Source organism: Rhinoderma darwinii, chromosome 3 (genome assembly GCF_050947455.1).
Source record: "Rhinoderma darwinii isolate aRhiDar2 chromosome 3, aRhiDar2.hap1, whole genome shotgun sequence".
In the NCBI taxonomy this organism is placed as follows: domain Eukaryota; kingdom Metazoa; phylum Chordata; class Amphibia; order Anura; family Rhinodermatidae; genus Rhinoderma; species Rhinoderma darwinii.
This window is the reverse complement of record NC_134689.1, coordinates 157,894,055-157,918,574: the sequence shown is the minus strand read 5'-3', so window position 1 is coordinate 157,918,574 and position 24,520 is coordinate 157,894,055. Positions and strand designations below refer to the sequence as shown.

Sequence of the window (24,520 nt, the reverse complement as noted above, 5' to 3'; positions counted from 1 at the left end):
CTATAGTTGTTGCCGGGGATTCCCTCCAGGAGGAGACCCTGAGGTCACTGTCCATATATGCGTAGCTGTAAAGGTACCAAAAACTAGCTACTCCCTGAAGTTAGGGCTAGTGTTTGCATCTTTGCAGGCTCAGAAGACTGCTTCGAAGATCTGATCTGAGGTGAGGTTAGTGGACAGCAGCTGCCATCTGGGCTATCCCTCGGTACCGGCCTTGGCGCTGCACTGAATATGACACATGTGACATTACAATGTGTGTGTGTCAGACTTCAGTGTAGCGCCAAGGGCAGAGAAGGAGAGCCCTGACATGGTACACAACATGTATCTAATCTATCATGTATCCAATCTATCACAAGCTATGCACCACTCTGATAAAATGTGCACATTTTCAGACCCTAGACTACCTTTTTGGTGGACCATTGTGGTAAAAACTGATGACAACTGATGACAACTTAGGGCCTGTTCACATCAGCGTTGGCTTTCTGTTCCGGGGTTCCGTCGGAGGTTTCCGTCGGGTGAACCCTGCAACGGAAAGTCAAACTGAAACCACAGCTTCCGTTTCAGTCACCATTGATATCAATGGTGAAGGAAACATTGCTAATGGTTTCCGTTTGTCACCATTCCGGCAGGTTTCCGTTTTTCCGACGGAATCAATAGCGCAGTTGACTCCGCTATTGATTCCGTCGTTAAAACGGAAACCTGCCGGAATGGTGACGCTGTGGTTTCACTTTCACTTTCAGTTGCGGGGTTCACCCAATGGAAACCTCAGACGGAATCCTGGAACGGAAAGCGAACGGTGATGTGAACAGGCCCTAATGGTTTTGTAGTAAAAATTGTGAAAAAGCTTGCTGGCAACTGATACATTTTGCATCAGTTTTTGCATCAGTTGTAATCACTTGAGAGACAAAAAAACTGATGCTGATGCAACTAATATATGTGAACGCACCCTGGATATGGTCTCCAAGGAGAAGTCGTTTTAGCCAAATCTATCATGAACAAAGCCAGAATATGGTGCAAATTTAGGTGCATTTCTATACCTGCTCATAGCAAGCATAGATTTGCTCATCTGATTATTAAACAGTTCCAAATGTGCCAAATTTAGCAAGAGGCGAGCACCTATTCTGTTTTGAAATCTTTGCCTGGGAGAGACCTTGCGGATGCAGTATAACTACCTTGTGTCTTGTTGCTGTGCTCAGTCTTGCCACGGTGGACCTGTGACATGAAACTATCTTCCACAACCTCACCTTTGGCTGTTCCTCACCCAGTTTTAAGCCTCCTGCACAGCTGTTACTGTTACAGTTAATGACTTCCAAACTACATATGAAAATGATGATTATTATGACCTGTTTGGTACAATTGGTTAATCCATGACTTTGTTCAAGTGCACCTAGAAGAATGGATGCTGTTTTGAAGGCAAAGAGTTGTCACAGCAAATATTGATTTGATTTAGATTTCTGTTCTTTAAATTAACTTTATATTTTGTTAATTCAAAATACAAAGTTCATGAAAAGAGAAATTTCTGAAAGGATTCCTAGTTTGCAGCGATTTTCCACAACTGTCTAAAAACTTTTGCACAGTACTGACTGTGTGTGTGTGTGTGTGTGTGTGTGTGTATGTATGTATATATATATATATATATATATATATATATATATATTTATATATGTGTATATATTCAGGTAGAAAAGAGCAGCACTTCGTAATGAAATGATAGATAAATAAAAAAAATAAGAAAATAGCCGGCTCTAGTCTCTGGATTACAAGCACAGTAGTGATCTAAGACTCTTGAAAAGTGGTTGCAGTATACATAGGTGTTGACAGTGCAGCTCCTCAGGTCCACCTACACACTGATAGAAGCTGGCCAAACATCTCCAGAACCTGCATCCATGCATACAAGCTAAATAAATATTTTTTTCCTGCAAATTTTGTTTTCATTAGAATCTTATAGAAACACAACAGCAAGATCACAGTATGGCTTCGTTCACATCTGCGTTGTGGTCCCGTTCTGACGTTCCGTTGGAAAACATTTACTAGAAGCAGCAGCAACAGTGTCTGTCTGTACAGTATCTCCAAGTAGAGGGAAATAAAGAGTGGCACTCACCCAATGACATTTTCTTTTAATCTCTATTTCTTAGTAGAAAAAGCGGGTAAAAACCAGTGAGTACTACACATAAAAGTCTGTTTATGTAGCAATACACTTTAAAAAAAGGATTAATACAGTGTTGGCGTGCCTACTCAAGGCCCAGGGAATACTCTGGTAGGCCCAGGCTTTGAAATGATAAAATCTCTACAGGGCCATGATATCCTGTACTAAACAATTGAGCTGATGCTGGACCAGATTATTTATTTCTGGGGTTTTGCTCATCTGGGGTTATCAGTTCTTATTGATTATATGCACTTAGTCTGTTATAACAACTGCACAATTTCTAATTCAATTAAACAGAATGTATGGATTTGTTCTAGAGGGTCTGCCCTCAGAATCATTCCCTCTGGTACTACTTTGTTCCCCAGAGGTATACTTATTGACATGGCTATCTCTAGAAATATCTGTGAGAATAAATTACTTCCTACAGTACACGTTTGTCAAATAGGGGAAGTCAATAGTTAAAAAAATAAATGAAACAAAATGAAATTGAAAACCATTCATAAACAAAATTATAAATAAAGCCTCTAGAAATAGGGTGTATGAGCTATGAGGTTCTAGAGAGAGTTCATTAATCTATTTTCAGTATGACTTTTTAGTTGAAAAACTATAGGATGGTCTAACTGCAGGTAAAAAAAAAAAACATAGATTACAGAGGAAAAAAGAAGCTGTTCTGGATGACTTTACACCTATATAAGGTTTTATAACTCCTGTTTAAGGTTCTAAGTGTAACATAATATGAAAGAGGCTTTGTCACCAGATTATAAATGCCCTATCTCCTACATAATCTATTCGGCGCTGTAATGTAGATAATAACAGTGGTTTTTATTTTGAAAAACATTCAATTTTGAGCACAGTATGAACAATTTTAGATTTATGCTAATTAGCTTCTTAATAGACAACTGGGCATTGTAAAGAGAAGTGTATGACGCTAACCAATCAGGGACCAATCAGCGTCATACACTTCTCATCGTTCCAGCCCAGCTTCTTTCACTGCACACACAGCGTGATCTCACAAGATCACACTGTGCTGTCATTCACAGTGAGATCATGCTGTTCTGTGAGTTAAGTCCCACAGAAACTTTACCGAAGTGTCGGGAGTGTGAATTGACATCGCATCCTGGCTGGAGGCGATGTCTATTCACTCTCAAGACACTTCGGTAAAGTTAATGTGTGAGTAAGTGAAAGCACAGCGCGATCTCGCGAGATCACGCTGTGCTGTGAGTACAGCTAATCATGAATGAAGAGAAGAGTATGACGCTGGTTGGTCAGCGTGATACACTTCTCTTTGCAACGCCCAGTTGGTAAAAAGGTAAAAAACGCCCCCAGTTGACTATTAAGAAACTAATTAGCATAAATCTAAAATTGTTCATAACTTGCTCAAAAATGATCGTTTTTCTAAATAAAAACTACTGTTGTAATCTGGTGCTAACCTTTCAGAATAGTTCTGACATAGAAACCTTTCATAAAACTTCATGACATAGTGACATGTCAGAAGTTTTTATCGGTGGGGGTCTGAGCACTGAGACCTCCACCGATCGGTAAAAAAAGCAGCAGAAGCGCTCTGGTGAGCACTGAGCCGCTTGGTTTCTGATCGGCTTTTCTCGTAAAGCCGAGCAGTTGGTGTACGGAATCAATAGAAAGTTTATGCTTCCGAGAAAAGCCGATCAAAAACGGAGCGGCACAGCGCTCACCTGAACGCTCCTGTCGGTTAGTTTTAGCAATCGGTGGGGGTCTCAGTGCTCGGACCCCCACTGATCAAAGCTTTTGACATGTCACTATGACATGTCAGAAGTTTTCTGAAAGTTTAATTACCCATTAAATCTTTTTGACTGTATTCACTAACACAGATGTGCTTTGAAAGTAAATACATTATTTCCGCCTTCCAATGACATAAACGTAAACTTATTAAGCTCCAAAATTACTACAGAAAAAAAAATCAAAGACTATACTTCCCACAATGCAGATCCCCAGAGCAGGCTCTTTGCAAACATTAACCCAGTCAGAGATGCTGGAAGAGTTCAGCTCTAAAGCCAGCAGAATTATAAATGCAGCTCCAGACTATAATACAAGCTGTAATTTAGAATCTGTACAAGCTAAGTAGTGCAAAGTAAATGCAAAGTTACTCAATGCTTTATGTAGATTTATTTTATTTACCGTGTGTATATATATATATATATATATATATATATACACATATATATATATATATATATATACATGTATATATATATATATATATATATATGTATATATATATATATATATATGTATATATACATGTATATTAAAATGGCATTCAACGATGACAATATGCTTTATATAACCCAAGTATTTCATGGTTTTAAAGGAACAGTGTCATCACAAATTATTTTTTTATATGTTAAAGATGTTAGTGCTTTATTAAAAACGTTTATATTCATTTGTGTGTTTGTGTTTAACTTTTTCTTATTTTTACACTTTTTCTTCCCTATGGGGGCTGCCATTTTTTGTTCCATTTCTGTGTGTGTCGATTAACGACACATACAGACATGGAATACGGCAGCCACAGTCCCATAGGGACTGCGAACGGCTCCCGTCCCATTGACTGCAGTGTACGGCGTCTGTGTGGGAACTGCGCATGCGCCGCTCCCACACAGTCCTATTCGAAATTGGCGCCGTCCGGCGCCATTTTCCTGTGGACCGGAAGTCGCGGCCGGACAGTAATATTACTACTTCCGGTCGCGGCTTCCGGATTTGTGCACTTGCACCAGCGGCAGCAAACGGAGCGGACGGGCCGGAGGGAGCCGCGGCGGCAGGAGCAGGTAAGAGATTTCAATGTATGTTCGTGTTTGTGTGTGTTTACTACTGTATGTAAACCTACTACACTGTGGGTTAGCTCAAAAAATGGCGACACACAGTGTAGGAGGTTACATCGTTCAAACCCCTCGTTTATCCAGGCACTAGCCAGGATAAAGGAGGGGGGGATGCTGAGAGCTCACTAGAGCGAGGGCTTTTAACCCAATGTTGCAATGCTGCAATTTTGGGAACAGCTCCATCTAGTGACCAAAAATGGGTAGTATTATAAATTAGAAATAATTTATAATATTACATGGACTCGTGCAAAAAAATAAAAAAAATTTGAACAATGTTTAATCACCCACACACTAAATGTTTAATTTTTAAAAAAAAAACATGTTTTTCTGGCAACACATTCCCTTTAAGTCTTAGAACAATGAATTTAAGGGCTAATGTACATGGCTTTATTTGTATGGGTCCATAATGTAGTTCTTATAGCCTACTGATCTAACATGGAAGCACATTTTCTCCTCTAAAAGCATTACTTCTAGAAGAGAATAAAGTGCTTCAAGGTGGCACCAAAGAGCATCACACGGAGTAGGGGAACATGCAGGCCTGTAGAGGACTCCATGTGATGTGGTACAGGATCCATTTCCGCACCAGTACTTTTGCATGAATTTTCTCTCTACTGTCCATATTCAACAACAATAGGGTGAGACCCCAGCTTCGGAGAGAAATTAATATTCTCACTTTCACTTTCTATTTTGGTGAATAAAGTGGTAGGAGAAAAGTTTATAATGTGGATGCGCGAACTGAGCCAAGAACAGAGTGTGCAACAGATTCACATTTTGTTTTGACTAGACCAGGCCACCTTCTTTCATTGCTCCATGGTCCAGTTCTTTCATGCCAATGTTTTGAGAAAGGGGTCAGCATGAACACTCTGACCGGTCTGCCTCTATGCAGCCCCAAATGCAGCTGTCACGTTCGGTTCGTGGACCCACTGGGCCGTACCACCTTGACGGTATGGCAGCTGGCCAACAGGACACTATGTGTAGAAATGTTTTACTTCCCCTTTCCCATCCCTTGTTTGAACTTGATGGACATGTGTCTTTTTTCAACCGTACAAACTATGTAACTATGTAGGACACAGGTCACAGTCTATAGTTCGTATAGTGTACCTGTGGCAGCTCGGACAGTAGCAAGACAGGCTCGGCTGGGGCTAGGCAGCAGGTAGACATCAGGCGTGGAGTAGCAGGAACGCATGACTACAGCTCAGCACGGCACTTGACCAGGATAGCACGGGATACACATTACAGGATACAGGTACAGGAACGGGCAACACTGGGAACTGGAAAACACTAGGAGACCATTTGCATAGACAAACTTTGGGTATGACAACAACGCTCAGGCATGGGAGGAAGGTGCACAGCCCTTCTTATAGCCCAGGGTGCTCTGGGAGCAATCAGCTTAATCTCCCACCTGCGTGATCTTTGGCTCCTTGAGTCTGGACTGAGCTCGCGAGCGCACCCTCATGGTCACTGTGGAACAGGATGGCCATATGTGCAGACATCTCTGGAGAAAAGGGCGTTGACTGGATGGAAGGAGTTTGTGGTCAGCGACCACGGACGTTACAGTATCCCCACTCTTACGCCCACTCCTCTTTGGACCAGAACGAAAGAGAAACCTCTTAACGAGGGAAGGAGCATTGAGATTCTCCTCTGGACCAAACCCCTTCCATAAAAGGTTCTTCCTCTTACTTTTTTAGTGTCCAGGATCTCAACCACAAAGGTGTCTGAAGGGCCGCTGGAGGCAACCGCAGGGCTTGGAGTCTTGGTATAGCGGTTCAGAACCACCGGCTTCAGGAGGGAGACAAGGAAGGACAGAGTCTCTGGTAAGGAGAGAGGATATACCCTACCACGGGGAAGGGATGCACCAGGAATCAGCTCGATAGGACTGTCATACGCCCGGTGTGGGGGCAGCGTCTCCGCCTCCTTCTTGCTGAAGACGTCCGAAATTGCAGCATAATGACCAGGCACTCCTGACAATGACTGAGGCAGAGGAGGCTGAGCCGAACTAATCTGTCCCAGGCAACGGTTGTGACGCTCCAGAGTTTCAGTCCAGGACTGGGGCATGTAGTCGGAGCCAAGGCAGGCCCAGCAGCACAGGGTTAACGGCCTTGGACAAGACAAAGAATGATATCCGTCTCGGAGTGGAGAGCTCCCACTGCGAGCCTCAGCGGCTTGGTCACAGCTATAACTGTGTCTGGCAGAGGTAGTCCATTTACCGATGCAACCATCAACGGCCTCTCCAGAGGGGTAGTGGGTAATTGAAGAAGATCCACCAGGTCTCTACAAATAAAATTAGCAGCGGATCCAGAGTCCAGATACGCAGAGACCCGATGCGTTTTTTCACCGGACACTGTGGTCACGGGTATGGGCAATTTAGACGGAAGTCCTTTTTTACCCAAGGTTGTCTCTCCTACCAACCCTAGGCATTGGGGCTTTTGGGGACACAGACGCACAAGATGGCCTCCGAGGCCGCAATATAGACAGAGTCCCGAAGTGCATCTGCGTTGTTTCTCCTGGGTAGATAGCTTACACTGGTCCATCCTCACAGACTCCTTAGGAGGATTGGCATCTGAGGACAGCTGAGGTTGCTGCAAGGGTGGGGCCGGACTAGGAAGGCCTCCCTCCCGACGAGCCTCTTGGAGCCCTTCTCGAATCCTCATATCAATCCGGGCAGACAGAAGGATGAGGTCATCCAGTGTAGACGGTAGATCTCGAGCGGCAAGTTCGTCCTTAATCTTAGGAGACAGTCCCTGCCAGAATTTAGCCACCAGGGCCTCATTGTTCCACAACAGTTAAAAAATCCAAGACAGGTACCTGCGTCTCCATCATAGCGGTCAGGAAGTGGCAAAGAAAAACGGGGTTTTAACACTGCCAGGAGGTGTAGTCTGAGGATCAACACTGCCAGGAGGTGTAGTAGGAGGAACGGCAGCTTGTGCCTTCTGCCGAAGTGCGAGAATGTTACAAGGCCCGGAGGAGTTGGTCCTGTCGAGACCGGAGGTCCAGCATATTTGCGCGCATCTCTTGTGACATCATCTTGGTCTTGGATCTACCAGCGGGGTCCATGGCCTGAGCGTACTCTCACATTGGGTTCGTGGACCCACTGGGCCGTACCGCCTTAATGGTATGGAATCTGGCCAACAGGGCGCAGGTAACAGTCTATAGTTCGTATAGTGTACCTGTGGCAGCTCGGACAGTAGCAGGACAGGCTCGGCTGGGACTAGGCAGCAGGCAGACGTCAGGCGTGGTGTAGTTGGACAGGCGTGGTATGCAGCAAAGCACGACTACAGCTCAGCACGGCACTTGATCAGGATTGCACGGGATACAGGATACAGGTATAGGAAACACTAGGAACTGGAAAACACTAGGAGACAATTTGCAAAGACAAACTTTGGGTACGAAAACAATGCTCAGGCATGGGAGGAAGGGGCTGGGCCCTTCTTATAGTCCTGGGTACTCATGGGCTAATTTAACATTAAAGTCCGGTGCGCGCGCTGCCCCTTTAAGAGCGGCCACGAGCGTGCGCGCGCACCCTACGGGACCTGGCTGAGGTGAGCTGAAGTGAGCGTTGGCATCTCCTGAGAAGGAGACTGGGGCCAGCGCTCGCAGACCCATTGCTGCGGCCGTCAGCAGGTGAGTGAGCCTGACGGCCCGCGGCCATGGACATGACAACTACTACACGAACATAGAGGAGGTCACGGAAGATGTCATTAACGAACTCCTGGAAGCATTACACAGGCCGAAGGGCATTACTAGAAATTCATAGTGTCCGTCACAGGTGTTAAATGCAGTCTTCCATTCATCACCCCGGCGAATCCGGATTAGGTTGTAAGCCCCACGCAGGTCTAGTTTAGAAAATTTTTTGGCACCATGTATACAATCAAACAGTTCTGAGATCAATGGCAATGGAAACTTATTTTTCACCGTCTAGTTGAGACCCCGGTAGTCGATACAAGGATGCAGGGAACCATCCTTTTTCTTGACGAAGAAGAACCCGGCTCCTGCCGGGGAGGAAGACTTGGAGCCCCTCTCCAAGTTTTCTTTAACGTAGGCGGACATGGACAGAGTCTCTGGCAAGGAGAGAGGATATACCCTACCACGGGGAAGGGATGCACCAGGAATCAGCTCGATAGGACTGTCATACGCCCGGTGTGGGGGCAGCGTCTCCGCTTTCCTCTTGCTGAAGACGTCCAAAAATGCAGCATGATGACCAGGCAATCCTGCCAATGACTGAGGCAGAGGAGGCTGAGCCAAACAAATCTGTACCAGGCAGCGGTTGTGACACTCGGTGCCCCATTGGAGAACCTCTCCAGAGTTCCAGTCCAGAACTGGGGCATGTAGTCTGAGCCAAGGGAGGCCCAGCAGCACGGGGTTAATGGCCTTGGACAAGACAAAGAACGAGAGAAGCTCGGAGTGGAGAGCTCCTACTTGGAGCCTCAGTGGCTTGGTCACAGCTATAACTGGGTCTGGCAGAGGTAGTCCATTTACAGATGCAACCACCAACGGCCTATCCAGAGGGGTAGTGGGCAATTGGAGAAGATCCACCAGGTCTCTACAAATGAAATTAGTAGTGGATCCAGAGTCCAGATACGCAGAGACCCGATGCGTTTTCTCGCCGGACACTATGGTCACGGGGATGGATAATTTAGACGGAAGTCCTTCTTTACCCAAGGTTGTGTCTCCTACCAACCCTAGGCTTTGGGGCTTTTGGGGACACAGACACACAAGATGGCCTCCGAGGCCACAATATAGACAGAGTCCCGAAGTGGGTCTGTGTTGTCTCTCCTGGGTAGATAGCTTACACTGGTCCATCCTCACAGACTCCTTCGGAGGGTCAGCATCTGAGGAAAGCAGAGGTTGCTGCAAGGTAGGGACCGGACGAGGAAGGCCTCCCTCCCGATGAGCTTCTTGGAGCCATTCTCGGATCCTTATATCAATCCGGGCAGCCAGAAGCATGAGGTCATCCAGGGTAGATCTCGAGCGGCAAGTTCGTCCTTAATCTTAGGAGACAGTCCCTGCCAGAATGTAGCCACCAGGGCCTCAGTGTTCCACAACAGTTCTCCCGCTAGGGTGCGGAAGTGGATGGCGTACTCGCCCACGGGGGTGTCTCCTTGGCGTAGGTTCAGCAAGGAGGCCGCTGCAGACGAGATTCATCCAGGCTCCTCAAACACCGTGCAAAATTTCCTGAGGAACCCCTGGAAGTCACGGGTCTCTGGTCCTTTTCTCTCCCAGATAAGATTCACCCATGCAAGGGCCTTGCCAGTGAGGAGAGAGATGATGAAAGCGACCCTTGCGCCATCAGATGAAAATGCCCTTGCATACAGGCTGAAGTGGATCTGGCACTGGTTCAAAAATCCACGACAGGTACCTGCGTCTCCATCATAGCGGTCAGGAAGTGGCAAAGAAAAACGGGGATCAACACTGCCAGGAGGTGTAGTCTGAGGATCAACACTGCCAGGAGGTGTAGTAGGAGGAACGGAAGCTAGCGCCTCCTGCCGACGTGCAATAATGTTCCATGCCTGGAGGAGTTAGTCCTGTCGAGACCGGAGGTCTAGCATATCCGTCCGCATCTCTTGTGACGTCATCTTGGTCTTGGATCGACCAGCAGGGTCCATGGCCTGAGCGTACTGTCATGTTGGGTTTGTAGACCTACTTGGCCATACCGCCTTGATGGTATGGCAGCTGGCCAACAGGACACAGCCTATAGTTCGTATAGTGTACCTGTGGCCGCCCGGACAGTAGCAAGACAGGCTCGGCTGGGACTAGGCAGCATGTAGACGGCAGGTGTGGAGTAGTAGAACAGCGCGACTACAGCTCAGTACAGCACTTGACCGGGATAGCACGGGATACAGGTTACAGGATACAAGTACAGGAACGGGGAACACTGGGAACTGGAAAACACTAGGAGACCATTTGCATAGACAAACTTTGGGTACGACAACAACGCTCAGGCATGGGAGGAAGGGGCACAGCCCTTCCTATAGCCCAGGGTGCTCTGGGAGAAATCAGCTCAATCTCCTACCTGCGTGCGCTTTGGCTCCTTGATTCTGGACTGACACTGGTGGTCACTGTGGACGGCCGTATGTGCAGACATCTCTGGAGAGAAGGGTGTCGACTGGATGGAAGGAGTTTGTGGTCAGCAACCACGGATGTTACAGTAGCAAGCCGCGATTCACTGTATGTTCTGACACCTTCCTATCATAGATAGTATTAACTTTTTCAGTAATTTGTGCTACAGTAGATCTTCTGAGGAATCGGACCAGATGGGCTAGCCTTCGCTTTCCATGCACATCAATGAGCCTATGGCGCCAAGAACCCTGTTGCCAGATGACCGTTTTTCCTTTCTTGGGCCACTTTTGGTAGTACCAAACCACTATATACCGAGAACAATTTGGCCCTTATCAAACTCACTCAAGTCCTTACCCTTGCCCATTTTTCCTGCTTCCAACACTTAAACTTCAACAACTGATTATTCACTTGCTAATAATATATCCTACCTCTTGACAAGTGCCATTGTAACAACACCTGTCAGTGGTTTTAATGTTATGGCCGACTGGAATGTATGTATGTATGTATGTATGTATGTATGTGTATATATATATATATATATATATATATATATATATATATATATATATATATATATATATATATAATATCGTTCTAAAGTCTTTACACTATGACACAATCTGCACTCTTAGTTGAGATAATTAACACACTTAGTTATGTGGGTTATCACTTTATAATCTGTACACAGTGTTTTGGGATGGACGGATCTCCCATTCATATTTCACCTTTACTCTTGGGGAAGCTGTATCTGTGTAACCATAAGTAACACTGGAGAACATAATAACAGCTTAACGCAACCTTTGTGCTTAATAATCCATTCTGAGAAAGTGTTTCCACCTGCACGGAGGTGGGAAGGGTCATATGAAATTCACAAGTGTGTGGGAGTATGGAGGAGGGGCGGAGAAGCCGAATGTAAGATTAAAATTAACTCTTTCCTCTGCACACAGGTAAACAGTACCCTCCTACTTGATGGGCCAGGTGATTTCCAAGAAAAACATTTACAATGTTTGCTTTAGTTAGTCCTGACCATAATACATGTGTGGTGAGATTATTTTAGCATTAAAGAGAATTTTAACCTCACTCTCTGCCCCTTCTCCTGTTAGGTGCACACTGTTTTATGTATTTCAGTGAATGCCAGAAACATTTGTCTCAGGTTCTTCTAAAAATCTGATATCCCTTTCTTTATTTTAAAGAAAAATGTTCTGCAGGGACAACACGAGGCTGATAAGATATGGACCAAAGAAGGATTTTACACTATTGTTATCTTCCTCAGCACATTTGTCATAATCGTCACATGCCTAATGGTGAGTTTATACATTTATTTATTCTCTAAATAGTCATAAAAGCAGCTCTAATGCACTACATGTATTTCATGAATCTGGGTTGACACATGATAACACTGTATATGGCCTCTTATTGGAATGACAAGTTGACTTTAGACATACTATGAATGACGGATACCTGTAAACAATAAATTATACGATAAACTGAAGATATAATATTAGTGTAGATGGTGTGGAAACAGTCACAGTCTGGTATAGGTATTGATAGTATTAGTGTAATACTGTATTTGTAAACTATGCCAGAAAATATTAAATAAATACATACTAGTATGAATTATCCTGTTGTATATCTAATGTTTAGTGGTCGTGTACTTATTTACGGGTCATTATAACCGATTGTCAGCTTATTATTACAAATCTATATTAAGCCATAGTGGTAGGAATAATGCTGTTTATGTGGGGGTACATTGACTTCTCATAAGAAAATATGAATAGCCAGTTTAGGGGAAGTATAGCCTATAAAAGACATGAACAAAGCAACATTTCAGATAGTTATATACATTGGTATATCTACAGAAGTATGTCCCTTACAACAGCTCAAAAGAGTTAAATCATTTTCCTAGATGCAGGGCTGCCCACATGCCAACTGCATAGAAGATTTGTACAAACCTGTAAAATGGTATAACACACTTAGTGTATGTCATGTGCTCCATTTTTTTCATCCCAAATTGTGTCTCTTTATATGACTGACACGTTTGAATAGTGGAGTCCTAGATAGTATATGCTTTCAGCGTATATTTCTATTAACAAAAACAGAAAATATGAAGGATCTAAGGAAAATCTGTAATCGTAAAAAGCATCGATCTGCCACCTGCCCAGATAGGCTTGTTACGCAGGACTACAATGCCAGATACACGCCATGTGGAAAATTTTCAAAAACCTGTCTCGGAATAACTCTTAGGGAATGTTCTCACGCAGAGTGTTCAGGTGTATTTCGGGGATTAAACGCCTTGAAATACACCTTGAAAAATGAAAGCTAAATGTCTACAAATATTTGGCCATTGAATTCAATGGGAAAAACAGTGTTTAGTTCAGAGGTGGTGTTTTTAATGCCGCTGTTTTTGGAGCTGTTTTTCATTGTGTCAATGGAAAAAGAGCTCCAAAAAACGCCTCACAAAACGTTTTTGTCTACAAAAATGGCTATAAATCAGAGGCTGTTTTCTCTTGAAAGACCCTTAGGGTATGTTCACACGGCCTATTTACGGACGTAATTCTGGCGTTTTTGCCCCAATTTACGTCTGAAAATAGCGCCTCAATAGCGCTGACAAACATCTGCCCATTGAAAGCAATGGGCAGACGTTTGTCTGTTCACACGAGGCGTAATTTACGCGCCGCTGTCAAAAGACGGCGCGTAAATAGACGCCCGCGTTAAAGAAGTGACCTGTCACTTCTTTGGCCGTAATTGGAGCCGTTATTTATTGACTCCAATAAATAGCAGCGCCCATTACGCCCGTAATGGACGCGGCGTTCAAGCGCCTGCACATGCCGTTACGGCTGAAATTACGGGGATGTTTTCAGGCTGAAACATCCCCATAATTTCAGCCGTAACGGACGCCCTCGTGTGAACATACCCTTAGGCTGGGTTCACACGACCTATTTTCAGACGTATACGAGGCGTTTTTTGCCTCGTTTTACATCTGAAAATACGTCTCAAATACGTTGTCAAACATCTGCCCATTACTTTCTATGGGTATAACGCTGTATTGTTCCCACGACGCGTAATTTTACGCGTCGTACGGCAATTACGACGCGTAAAATTACGACTCGTAAAAAGAAGTGCAGGACACTTCTTTGGACGTTTTTGGAGCTGTTTTCTCATAGACTCCAATGAAAACAGCTCCAAAAACGGACGTAAAAAACGCAGCGAAAACGCCGCGAAAAATGCAGCGAAAAACGCGAGTTGCTCAAAAAACGTCTGAAAAGCAGGGGCTGTTTTCCCTTGAAAACAGCTCTGGATTTTCAGACGTTTTTGGTCACTACGTGTGCACATACCCTTACAGTCTTGCTAAAACACAAACCAGGGTAAATCCCTCTTTATACCAGGCACCTCACCTCAAAGTTCACCGAGTGCCTCCTATCTTCGATATATACTGCACTAACCAGACAGCTGCTGAACTCTCTAAGAAAATACCATATCACTGCTTTAAAATGCAGCTGGCAGTCTATAGATCATGGGGAATAGCCAGCTGTGGGAAGTTATAATTCTTCAGCTACCCAGTACAGCTACCCAGTACCCAGTATACTGCTTATATAGTATAAGTCATTAGTAAGGACGCAGTTGGCGTCTGAAATGCGTAGGCACCGCCTATATCCCCAACCACCTTTTGTACTTGGAACATGCCTTACCGATTTTAACCAAATTATGGAATAAAACTTGGAAGAAGTTTCCTTTTTAATTACGACTTCTGTCTCAGCGCTGGATCCACCTTCTGTTCTTTCCTTTTGTATTGATGCCGTGTGCCGACACGGGGATCCGAGCGCTACAAGCGGTGTGAATCTGCATCAAGGTGAGCTGGAGGATTCCTCCTATTTTTCCCGTCTATTACCCCTGTTTAGTGTCCTCACTGAGTAAGGCCCCATGCACACGACCGTAGATTTAGTCCGTAATTGCGGACCGTAATTATGGTCCGCAATTACGGACCCATTCATGACTATTGACGATGCACACCTTCCTGTATATTCGCGGGAAGGTGTCTGGGTCGTAGAAAGCCTTCATAAATTATAGGACATGTCCTATCTTTTGCTTTTTATGGACCGTGCTCCCATACTTTATATGGGAGCACGAACCAAAAATGCGGGTGGCCGTTCACGGCCGCCAGCGGCCGGGCGTGCCCATGATCACAGACCTTGAGCATGAGGCCTGTAATCAAGGTCCGTGATTACCGGCAAGGCCAGCCGCTGGCAGCCGCGGACAGCCACCACACATTTTTGTATTGAATCATCACCTTGAAAAGCCTCTGACATCTAATATGCATGCATATAGTACTGAAACCTTGCCAGGAAAAGAAAAGTTTAAACTCTTACTTACATTAAATAAAGTGCAGTGCAGTAACTGGCGTGTATGCTGCCTCGACGCGCGTTTCTAGTTAGTTCTCAGGAGGCGTGAGTCAATACACCTCTATTGTGATATGTACTGACCTTTACTTATAGACGTATATCTGCAACGTATATTCTTTGCCATGCTGCTTTTACCTAATGTAGCAAAATAATATCATATCTCACTCCATGGAAACCAATGTGGCGTTGTATATTTGGTGTTTGATATCATTTTTTTATTTTTTATCTTTGTAGTATATTATATATTTGTGTTTTTATCTCTGTTGTTGCTTAAATTAATAAATAAACATCTTTTGATACAATATATATATATATATATTCTAGTCTATATGCTCCTTTTGTTTGATTTTGGTTTATAGTAAAAAATTTAGTGTGTTGGAGGGAGAGGAACTGACCATATTTCCAATGAATCCATCTGGATTTTGTAAAGACAAAGGCAATGGGGCCAGTATGAACAGAGTCTTACTTAGTAAAATAATACAGATGCAAATACTGTTATGGGGCCCTTGGAGAGAAGGGGCCTTGCTGACTTTGGGATTTCATGGGCAGTGTAAACCTGCTGAGGGCTCTTCTGTTTTAAGAGTCTAGATGTTGCATCAGTGTTATGCAACCTGGGGCTCTTCAGCTTATGGAAAACTGCAAGTCCTAACAATTATATTAATGCACATATCACAGAAAAATCCCTTTAACATGTTGAATAAAGAGAACTTAAAGATATAGGACAAACCCATTTATCCAATAAATGCCTCAAGGAAAACAAGCTCCTGCTGAGCAGCCCCAAGGATTCCTCTCATCCAAGTGGGACCATTTAGCCACATCCTTAGAACTTTAATATGTAAGATGCTGTTGATGCGGCCGTGTAGTCCCACTTAGCCTATTAGCTGAGCGGAATGCTAAATTTGCATGGCGTTTCTTTGCAGTGCCACAGAAAATAGTTTAAGGGTGGGGGCACCTTTCGTCTTATTTTTCTTAGGACATCAGTTGCTTATCACTATTAAATTAGTTGTCCCTTATACTAATATAATACAAAAATTCAACCGGTGGATTAAAATTAAAGTCAACATTTTTTTTTTTTTTTTAAAACAACTTAATAGGAATTGATCACCAGGACAGATTCAGAAAACTTACTTTTCTGAAACTCTAGTTGCCGTAATGACATCATTTAGGGATTAAATTGCTGAAGATGCGATTTTTAATGGGTAATACTTAGTTAGAACAGTGTTTATGAATTAGGGCCAATATTTTTTCTTTTAAAATGCATGGATTATCATATGTAGGAAGAGGAGGCGCAGGGGTGTGATTATGGGAGTAACATACAAATGACTGACTGACAGGTAGATCATGTAATAGTGCTGGGTGACTATCAACAACACTTTGTATAATGGCTGGGGTTGGAAGTTTCTGTCCTCCGTAGTTAAAGGAGCCAAGAAACAATAATAGTTGTTTTATTTCCCATATACTAAGTTGTGTTTATTTCTCATGTTCCAAATTGTTCTGCAAAAAAAAACAAAAAAAAAAAACCTCAATAAGAAAAAAGTTATGGGTCTCGAAATGTGGTGACACAAAAATGAATAAATGAAATGCTTGGTCCTTAAGGTCCAAAATAGTCTGGTCTTGTATTCAAAACGTTTTTTTTTTATAGTATATAGTGTATAGAGATAGATGTATTCATTGATGTAAGTGATTGAAGTTTAATATCCTTATTGTCCTCAATGAAGCAGAATATTGAGCAGAACGCCTGTCTGCATACTAGAATATATGTTGTGACAGACCCACAGACGGAAACTTTCACAATAATATTTACTCAGGTGTTAAAAACAGAACAGATTAAAATGCTTTTCCTTCACCCCTCCTTTCAGCAGATCAGTGACATGTACTGTAAACCTATACATTTGCTCGACCTGGATGCTAGGCTAGATATATTTAACAACAATGTCACAATAAGTGATCAGTGGGGTAGTAACCCCTGTGACCCCACAAAACCGCATAAGAAAGCTAAAGCGCCTGAGTCCCTTCGTTGTTTATCCAAGCACAGCGACGCAGCTCAGACCCGCTCAGCCTTTTACATTGGATGTTTTAGTACCTGGATAAACAGTGATCCACCAAGGGGTCGGTATCTCACCTATCATACATAAAGATAAACCATCAATAGTAAATCCTGGAAACCCTTTGAAAGGGCTGATCAACTCAGTAGCCATTGAAAGTGTTGATCAGTATTTAATCGTAAACATACAACTCTTGTTACATTTTAGTATTTTATTAAGTAATTTTAGCAAATTAATACTATGGCAAAACAACCATATGTATTTAAAGGGGTACCAGGGACTGGACATATTGCACTTTTAGGACCTATCATGAGATCAGAAATTCATCCTTATACTCCTAGAAGCTTTGCAACACTAAGTACAAGAAAGATAAGTCTGACTCACAGATTAGATTGATGCTTGTGGATTCCACTCTTTTCAGCAGGATCTAACAACAATGTACCAGGTCTGGCAGCTTTCCATCCAAAGCATTTACTCTATTTACTTTCAATGGAAGTGGAATGAAATGGATAGTATTCTTTTTTATTTTTATGGCTGATCTAACTGTCCCCACAAAAAAAATAAAAAATCCCCCCCCCCAAAAAATCAGCATTAGATTTGTCTTGTACTCTCTCTTTTTCGTTCTCCAAAGAAATCCTAGTAGTACTCTGCAGCAATACATTGCAATGTGACTGGCATTTATTGGAGCAGTGTGCCTGACAAACTGGCTATAGGGTATTTAGATATGTGTATGTGTTACCCACTACTTATAGCATCAATTGCAAATCAACAGCTTGAACATATTTTGCCCATGGACAGCAGAACAGCTCACATACAAATAATTCACAAGGAATTGTAAAGTTATTCCTAATTAAAATTTGCAAAACAAAATTTTTTATTCTATATTATTATCAATAGTGGCAACTGCTAGCTAGATGTTATGTCCCATGGTCAGCTGTTTTGTCCAGTTGTGTCCATGCTACATAAAGACCAATTTTCCCGCTTGGTTTGGTTTTGTAAGTCATTTAGCTTCATAATTACACTACTTTTTTGCACTAGTTGTAGTATGTACTTTGGATCTATAAATTATTCATCCAGACAGCAACATGTGTTTGTTTCATAGGAAACCCCTCAAGTTGACAACCAAAGAAACTTGTCAGAAGCTCTACTTTAGTGAGCATCGGTGGAACTTTACAGAAAAACAAAGTACCTGAAAAGGTTAAAGACAGTGATCTAAAATTAGAACACCCTGAGCTGCATGATGTCTCTAGTTAGAGGATGACTTGGGTGTTTTGAATGAACAACACAGCCATTGCCATGCAGTGGGCGATTGCTTTCAAATGGTACATAATAAATCCAGTTTGCAAGGCGTATTTTCCACCTACATACACACGTAAACTAAAAACATTGCACAAAGCACAGCATGCATAGTCCTTCTTTATAATAGAAGGTAGTTAGAAAATAAAGTTTCTGCTTGGATAAAATGCTGAATACTGTTATTGTTCTTTAAAGGAACACTAAACCTAAAAAAAATGATAAAAGTAAACAGGAGATAAATTTGCCCCCACTGTTTGTCAATCTGTAGGATTTTTTTTTTACATGTTCCTAAAACATTTAGAAAATCCTTTCTCAGGCCACTTGTTGACCAAAATGTTGCCTGTCCTGTATTGCTTTTGTGTGATATGGAATAAAGACTAAATGTAAACTTGCAACTGCTATCTGAATCCGGTGCCCTGGCATCCTCTATTGGATTATATACGTTGCCGGGAATCTGGAGGAACCCGGAGCCAAAGCTGCACAGAGGATCAATAGGTGTTGTTGAGGAATACACATGAATTGGATATCCCTAGAATATGCTATCACTTTATGATCTGAGGGGGGGGGGGGCGCTAAATCAGCCATCCCCATTCACTTGAATTGGACCATACTGCAGTTCCCTGCACAGTGGGTGGCTCTGGAGTGCAACTGTGCAGGGAAAAATAATGAAGTGGCTGCAGCTCTAAAGCTGCTGCAGCGCTGCGGCCCATTCATTTTAAGGTTTAGTGGGGGTCCCAGAAGGTGGACCCTCCCCGATCATAAAGTGATGGGACATCATAGCATTATGCCATCAATTTTTAAGGATGCACCATCTCTGTTTTTTAGTTGTGAAGTTAAATTTTGAACTATTTAAATATTTTTAGAATTTTAAAATACTACAATTTATAATATTGGTGTCATAGGCCATAAATACAGTACATAAGCTAATAAGTCTGCTATGAGATTGAAGTGTCACAGCTAGTTCTCGTTCTGCTGTATAGAATTCACGTTTGCAACCATTTTTTTTATTGTTCTAATGGATCTAAAATAAGAAATTATTCAACTTTGCAACTGTTCTTAATTTTTTTTATAAAGCCTACCATTTTCTGTCTAGAGCTCCAATGCAGACCTAGTGCCTCCATGGTAACGGGCTACAAAACCTCATGAGTCATGTGTTACTTAACTCAATCTACTTCTTCCCTACTGTATGTAAATTAGCAAGAAGAGCAGGCTGATGAAACAGAGAAAGCCCTTTTACATGGGCCAAGCATCGAGCAAACGCTCTTTCATAGAATTCTCGTTGCCGATAATTTCCCCGTGTAAACAGGGCAGCGATCAGCAGATGAACGAGCAAACACTCGTTCATCTGCTGATCGTATCGTTTTAGCTGCCTAAAATATTATCGGTGTTGGCAGCGCATCTTCCTGTGTAACCAGGGAGACGTGCTGCCGACATGATAATAACGATAATAATAATGATAATAATTAATGAAGTACTCTTGAATAGTATAGTGCTAAAAGTACAATATACTGTGATCACATATTCAAGTCTCTTAGGACTAAAAAGAACAAAATAAAGTTTAATAACATTTTCAAAAATATAAAAAAAATATTTTCCCATTTATAAAGTAAATATAATAAACAATAAAAAATAAACATAATTGGCATCACCGCATCTGGAATGATCCAATCTAATAAAATATAATGTTATTTATCGCACACAGTAAACACTGCAAAAAAAAAGTTTCAGAATACATTTTTGGTCACGTCGCATCTCAATAGAAATTGATTGGAAAGTAATCAAAAAGTCGTACATCCCCTTAAATGTAAATGTAATAAAACATATTAAAAAAACTACATAAATATGGCATAGCTGTAATCAAAGTCATGACCCGCAGAACAAAGTTAACATGTCATTTGTACTGCACAGTGAATGCTGTAAAGTCAGAACTCAAATAAATCATTGCGCAACGGTTGGCTTTTTCCTTTCCATTGAACCAAAAAATTTAAAATTGTTTTTCAGTACATTAAATGGTAAATTAAATGGTTCCATTACAAAATTCAAAACACCCTGCCAAAAAAAAAACAAACAAGCCCCATACAGCTATTTCAACAAAACAATAAAATTAGCTATTGCTCTTTAAAGTGAAAAAATGAAAATGAAAAGAAGAAAACTGGCTGCAGTGGAAAGGGGTTAAGGAATAGTGCAGCATCATAAAAGCTAGATCTGTCAGGGTCCAGAATCAGTGATCCGTCTGTTCCTGAGAATGAACTAGGACTGATCTCTATGCTCAGGTTATGGAAGATTGTGACAAATGAACAAAAGTTACCGAAACCTACATGTAAGCAGGCAAGGATGTCATTACCACACAAGAATCATTTCTATGTTAAAAGGAATGTATCGCCTATATATTTTATTTACTTAATTAAAATCAGATATTAAAACATTTGATTTTTTTAATCTGTTTTTATTTTCTAATTGTAGATTTCATTTTTTGTACATGACTATGTGTGCCTGCTGCTCCGCTCTGTTAACAGCGTGTAGAGATATGCCACATGGACCATAAGAAACAATAGTTTGGAGATTATCTCTATGGGAGAGTGTTCTAGGCATGTGCTGTGACCTGTGCAAAGATCACTGTGCAGGAATACATAGGAGGGGAGATGTGTCCATCATCTAATGTCAATGATGGGTCCTAAGTTATCTGTATATAGGTGTTACCTTTCATTATAACCCTCCTTGTGATGATAATGAGATGACTGCTGAGAAGTGATCTCTACAGAACAGGAAGTGTCAGTCTATTATGAATGGTGGATCCTGTGTTATCTATATATAGATGTGTTACCTTTCATTGTAATCCTGCCTGTGATAATGAGATGACTGCTGAGAAGCGATCTCTACAGAACAGGAAGTGTCAGTCTATTATGAATGGTGGATCCTGTGTTATCTATATATAGAGGTGTTACCTATCATTGTAATCCTGCCTGTGATGATAATGAGATGACTGCTGAGAAGTGATCTCTACAGAACAGGAAGTGTCAGTCTATTATGAATGGTGGATCCTGTGTTATCTATATATAGAGGTGTTACCTATCATTGTAATCCTGCCTGTGATGATAATGAGATGACTGCTGAGAAGTGATCTCTACAGAACAGGAAGTGTCAGTCTATTATGAATGGTGGATCCTGTGTTATCATTATAGAGGAGTTACCTATCATTCTAATCCTGCCTGTGATGATAATGAAATGACTGCTGAGAAGTGATCTCAACAGGACAGGAAGTATCAGCCTGTTATGAATGGTGGATCCTGTGTTATCTATATAGAGGTGTTACCTATCATTGTAATCCTGCCTGTGATGATAATGAGATGACTGCTGGGAAGTGATCTCTACAGAACAGGATGTGTCAGTCTATTATGAATGGTGGATTTTGTGTTATCTATATAGAGGTGTTACCTATCATTGTAATCCTGCCTGTGATGATAATGAGATGACTGCTGAGAAGTGATCTCTACAGAACAGGATGTGTCAGTCTATTATGAATAGTGGATCCTGTGCTATATATATATATATATATATATATATATATATATATATATATATATATATATATATATACACAATGGAAAAGCAGCAGCACTCACAATGCAATTCCAAGATGGTCTCAGGTGCAAGCAGGTAATCCCGATCCATGGGATATAGATCAATATTGAAGAAAATCCCACAGCACTCTGTGTTAGTGAAAAAAATAGTGGTTTATTAAGCCAGCACAAGCTGCACCATTTTCATCCTGCTATAGGACCTTTATATATATGTGTTACCTTTCACTGTAATCCTGCCTGTAATGATAATGTGATGACTGCTGAGAAGTGATCTTTACAGAACAGGACGTGTCAGTCTATTATGAATGGTGGATCCTATGTTACCTATATGTAAAGGTGTTACCTATCATTGTAATCCTGCCCGTGATGGTAATGAGATGACTGCTGAGAAGTGATCTCTACAGAACAGGTAGTGTCAGTTTATTAGAAAGCTCAGTGGCCAGAGAGAAAACTACATGTAAAAATCACCAAAAAATCTTAAAAAATAAGTTTAACATTAAAACTTGATTTAAACAATAGATCATTTTCTGACAACACATTACCTTTAAACAACATGACTGAGAATAACTGCTTCTTGGGATGATTGGGAGCTCCAGCTTCTGTTCTCCAGACTGTTTTTTTAACCACTTCATAATTTAACCCCATTGCAGCAACTGCATATACATAGTTACATTACAGGTTTGTAAACAATCCATATTTACTCCTCTACTTGCTACATGTACTGCCTTACCACAGACTTGCTTTAGCTCTCTACCTGTAGGGAGTAGAACAAGCAAAAAGCATGATAATGAAGTTACACAATGAATGATAGCTTCAAAATAATCGAAACAAGATTGTAAGTAATGTGTTATCTGTGCACTAAGAGGGAAGCTTGGGGAGTCATGCAGCAAACGGAGATAGACTTTATGATTTATCTGCTTAGGAGCCATTTACCTTGACATTTAATCAGTAAAATGCTAGTTCTGTGCTGTAATAAAACAAAATAGAATGAATTTACTTTAAATTCACAAATTAAAGAAAAACTCCAGCAGCAATAGATTTTTACCCTCACCCTCTCAACTAAAACCATCACAATACTACACCCCGCACCCTGAAATGGCGAAGTGGTCTGCCAACTGTGCCAGTCAGTCCATCAAGAGAAACAGAAGAGAAATGAGAAATCTCATTGTTATAATGATTAACTATTTTCTTTGGTTAGCAGAAAAAGACTAGTGTTTAAGGCAATACTTTTACTGAAAAGTAAAATCATCTAGATCATAGAAAAAAAAGTATGTGCACCTTTGTATCCAATAGTGTGATCTAAATAATTAACCCTTTTTGTGGCAATGATCAAAAATACACAGTGGTTATGAAGTATTGGCCCATGCCTTTATGTAAGTTTAATACTAAAATTTCCTGCCGTAGGTTTTTTGCCTTTCTGATTGTTAGGCTTGCTACTCTTAGAAAGGCCAAAATATGGCTTCATGTGGTGCTGTACTAAGAACACGATCTAATCTCATCAGAACAAAGTAGGGAGACTTTTCCCAAACAGAACCAGAATGTTTCCCTGTTTTATTCTGGTGTGGTCTGATCTTATTCTTGGCTTAAAATATATGGCTCCCGCACAGAGCTGTAATATGGCCTGTTAGAGGCCTTAAAGCGGTTATCCAGGAATTTATAAATCTTGCAGGAGGACAGGGAATGTATAAAATAATAAACTAACAGGTACTCACCCTTGCGCTTCAGCCAATAAATGGCATGTGACCACAGCCAGAGCTTTCGGAACCCGAGCAGCGCTGGAGCGGGGGCGTTTGAAAGGGTAAAGTACCTGTTAGTTTATTATTTTATACCTTCCCCTGCGTTTTTGCATAATTGTAAAACTCACTGATAACCGATTTAAAGAGGATCAGCAGTTCCTCATCTGAGGCTTTCTGAAATTCTTGGGCTTGGAACATATTGTAATTCTGTTGTGAACAGTAGGTATCCAAAATTGTGTGATTTTATGAGGAAGGACGGTACAAGCCTATATAAACAAATTACAACTCTGGTCAAATTATATAAGATTAGATTAATTAGATTATTAGCATTTAGATAATATAGATTAGACCACATGTTAAGAGCCTGTCACGCAAAAGAGTGGACAAACATTTTCTCATATATTGCTACA

At 41.7% G+C, this 24,520-nt stretch overlaps 1 protein-coding gene across 1 annotated transcript in view; it reads left to right on the top strand.

The window, feature by feature from the left end:
• PTPRR (protein tyrosine phosphatase receptor type R) overlaps positions 1-24,520 on the top strand; it is a 147,069-nt gene that overhangs the window by 45,410 nt on the left and 77,139 nt on the right. Inside the window, exon 5 of the mRNA XM_075856954.1 lies at positions 12,246-12,356. Within this exon, the coding sequence (XP_075713069.1) occupies positions 12,246-12,356 (111 nt within the window). The remainder of the gene's footprint in view (positions 1-12,245; positions 12,357-24,520) is intronic.